The 2,780-nt window shown below is 66.5% G+C and overlaps 1 protein-coding gene across 1 annotated transcript in view; it reads right to left on the bottom strand.

The window, feature by feature from the left end:
- The window catches only part of GNL1 (guanine nucleotide binding protein-like 1), a 3,677-nt gene extending 1,446 nt beyond the window's left edge, over positions 1-2,231 (bottom strand). Inside the window, exons 1-8 of the mRNA XM_010571151.1 lie at positions 2,156-2,231; positions 1,959-2,082; positions 1,716-1,846; positions 1,138-1,331; positions 989-1,060; positions 684-876; positions 488-583; positions 38-235 (exon numbers count right to left, since the gene is read on the bottom strand). Of these exons, the coding sequence (XP_010569453.1) occupies positions 38-235; positions 488-583; positions 684-876; positions 989-1,060; positions 1,138-1,331; positions 1,716-1,846; positions 1,959-2,082; positions 2,156-2,231 (1,084 nt within the window). The remainder of the gene's footprint in view (positions 1-37; positions 236-487; positions 584-683; positions 877-988; positions 1,061-1,137; positions 1,332-1,715; positions 1,847-1,958; positions 2,083-2,155) is intronic.
- Between the last annotated feature and the right edge of the window lie 549 nt (positions 2,232-2,780).

The raw sequence follows: 2,780 nt of genomic DNA, 5'->3' as shown, positions 1-2,780 counted from the left end.
GCGAAGCCCCGCCCTGTCACGAAGCCCCGCCCCTCACCGACACAGCCCAGGGTGAGGACACCATGGCGGTAACGCTCCCATTGCCGGGGGGCCACCATGCCACTGTCACCATCACCATCATCCGCCTCTCCGCTGTCCCCCGCCTCTTCCTGCTGCTCTTCCTCCTCTTCTTCCTCCCCCCGCGCCGCAGCCTCCTCCGCCCGGTCCAGCCGCGCTCGCCAGCTGCTCAGGTCCACTGCAAAACCGTGGTGGGTGATGATGGGGGAGAGGGGCACCCAGGGGATGCTGGGACACGCCCCCCCCAGCACCCAAGGGGGTCCCCACAGCTCTACCCACCCCCCCCAGTCACCCCTTGAGACACCCACCCCACCATAAAGCGACTGAAGGGACACCACAGTCCACCCCATCCAGAAAGTGGATGGGAGACCCCCCCTTATACGTTCTCTCCCCACCTCAGCACTCATGGGTGCCCCCCTTCCCCGCTCACCTTCTCCCCCTACGATGCTCTCGCAGGCCTCCAGAAGCTGCCGGGGTCCCACAGCCCGGCTCCAACCACCCCCCCGTTTCTGCCGCCGTTGTAGCCCTGGGGGAGAAATAAGGGTGGGTGGGTGGTGGAGGGGAGGGATTCGGGACACTTGGGTGCCCCTCCCCACGTCAACCCCCCACCCTCCCCGGGTCCTTACCGGGTGCCAGGTTCCGTCGGGGAGCAGAGGTGAAGGGGACAACACGGGCGGCGGGGAAACGACGGCGTAAGAGGTGGCTCCAGGCAGTGGCCACAGCTGGGGAGGTCAGGTCCACTTTGTTGAGGATGAGGATCAGGCCCTTCCCCAACTCACGCGTCACATGGGTGGCCAACGCCGGCGGCACGTTCAGTGCCTGGTGGGGGGGATAGACGACACCAATGACAGTGTAGGGGGTGGGGGAGTGCTCAGCAGTACCCCAAATGCCTGGATCCCACCCCGGACACCTGGATCCCTCCTTCACTCACCGGGTGCCTGGCATCAGTGATGAGGAGGATGATGTCAGACATCTCCAGCACCCGCCAGAGCTGCCGCCATGTCTGGGAAGGGACACAGTGACCCCCTTTGTCCCTTAAAGCCCCCCCCCCGGTCACGTCCCCTCAGCGTCCCCTCTCACCTCCAGATTGTGCTCAAAGGGAGCCACGTCCCCACCATCATCGTCGCCACCAGTGCCCCCCTCCTCGGTGCCCCCAGGGCGCTGGCCCTCCCGGAGAGCTCGGAGGAAGGTGCCGAAAGCCGCTTCTTCCTTCACCCGCAGCTCCTCCGGGCTCATGGCAAAACTCCAGGGCGGCCGACGTGGGAAATCCAGCCCTGACACCCAGCAGCCTGGATCCCACTGGCCCCAGGCCCCCCTCGGGGGGTATTTGACCCCCCCCGCAGGCCATTTACCCCTCCCAAGCACCACATCCCCCACTCCCCATGCCTAATTGCCCCCACTCAGACCCCCCTCGACCATTATTACCCCCCCCAAGCCATTTTACTCCTAGATGATTAATTACACCCTCTCCCAGGGCAATTCCATCTTCCCCTAGTTGTTAGTTACAGCCCCCAGCACTTAATTGTTTCCCCCTAGTTGTTAGTTACAGCCCCCAGCACTTAACTGCCCCCCCTCCAAGCTGCTTAGCCCCCCTTCTTTGCTTACTTGCCTGCCCCCGGTGTATTTGCCCCCCTTCCCCCACGGTATCTGCCACTCACCGGGGCCGTAAATGCTGTCGGGGTCCAGCTCAAGGGCGGTCTCGGGCAGCAGCTCCAGCAGCTCCTCCTGGGCCCGTCGCCGGCGTCGCGCCAAGGCCTCGGCCCGCGGCCCCCCCAGCTGCAGCCGGAACCTGCCGGATACCCGCGGCCTCACGTAGGCGCCCGGATCCCCTCACTCACCCACCCAGGTTCCCTCGAACCGCACACCAAACCCGCCCTCTCCTTTCCATTCCTCCCGGTTACCTGCCGGGATCATGGCGGCGGGGAGGGGGAACCGGATCTCCCGTTTCAACTGGGACCGCGTCGTTTCCCCGCTCCCGGCTCCCACTACGGCTGCCCGGGCCCGAGTCCGGCCCTGTCGGGGCATCTACGGACAAAGAAGAGGGGGGTCAGGGGCCGGCGGGCCGCCGCGGTTCTCCCTCGGCCCGGTCCCCGCTCACCGCCCCGCTTCCGTTCGCGCCGGTCGCGGAGCTGCTGCTTCTTCCGCTTCGCGCTGAACGGCCGCTTGCGGGGCATGACGGCAGATCACGTGACGGGGCGGGGCCGGCCGCGACCAATAGGAAGGGTGGAAGGCGGGGGAGATGGAAGGGGAGGAGCCAATGGGAGGGAAGATCTCCTCAGAAAGGGGGAGGGACGAATCGGCGGGAGAGGCAACGGCGGGAAACATCACCTCGCGGGGAAGGACGAACCAGCGGAGGCCAATGGGAGAAAAAGTTACGCCAGAAAGGGGCGGGATGAACCCGTGAAAGCCAATGGGAGGAAGAATCACCCCTGAAGGGGGAGGGACGAACCGTCCTGACCCGATTACGGAGTCAGTGGGCGGGACCCGAGAGCCAGCGAACCAATCCCGAGCGGAAACGACCCGGGCCGGTGCCGTGGCGGACCGGAAGCGGAGACTCTACCGGGTCGACGCTCTAGCCGAGTCTCTGTGGCTGCGCAGGCGCAGTAAGAGGCGCCCGGCCATGCCGAAGGGAGCGCGGCCGGCAGCCGCCAGGCAGGAGGAATGGCGGGGGGAGGGCGAGGGACAGGGTAAGGGCGGACGCCGGGGTCTCTCCGGACGGGGGG

The sequence above is a fragment of the Haliaeetus leucocephalus genome, unplaced genomic scaffold (assembly GCF_000737465.1).
Source record: "Haliaeetus leucocephalus isolate CR32 unplaced genomic scaffold, Haliaeetus_leucocephalus-4.0 Scaffold307, whole genome shotgun sequence".
Classification (NCBI taxonomy): domain Eukaryota; kingdom Metazoa; phylum Chordata; class Aves; order Accipitriformes; family Accipitridae; genus Haliaeetus; species Haliaeetus leucocephalus.
Note: the sequence above shows the minus strand (reverse complement) of the source record. Positions and strands in the feature narration are given on the sequence as shown.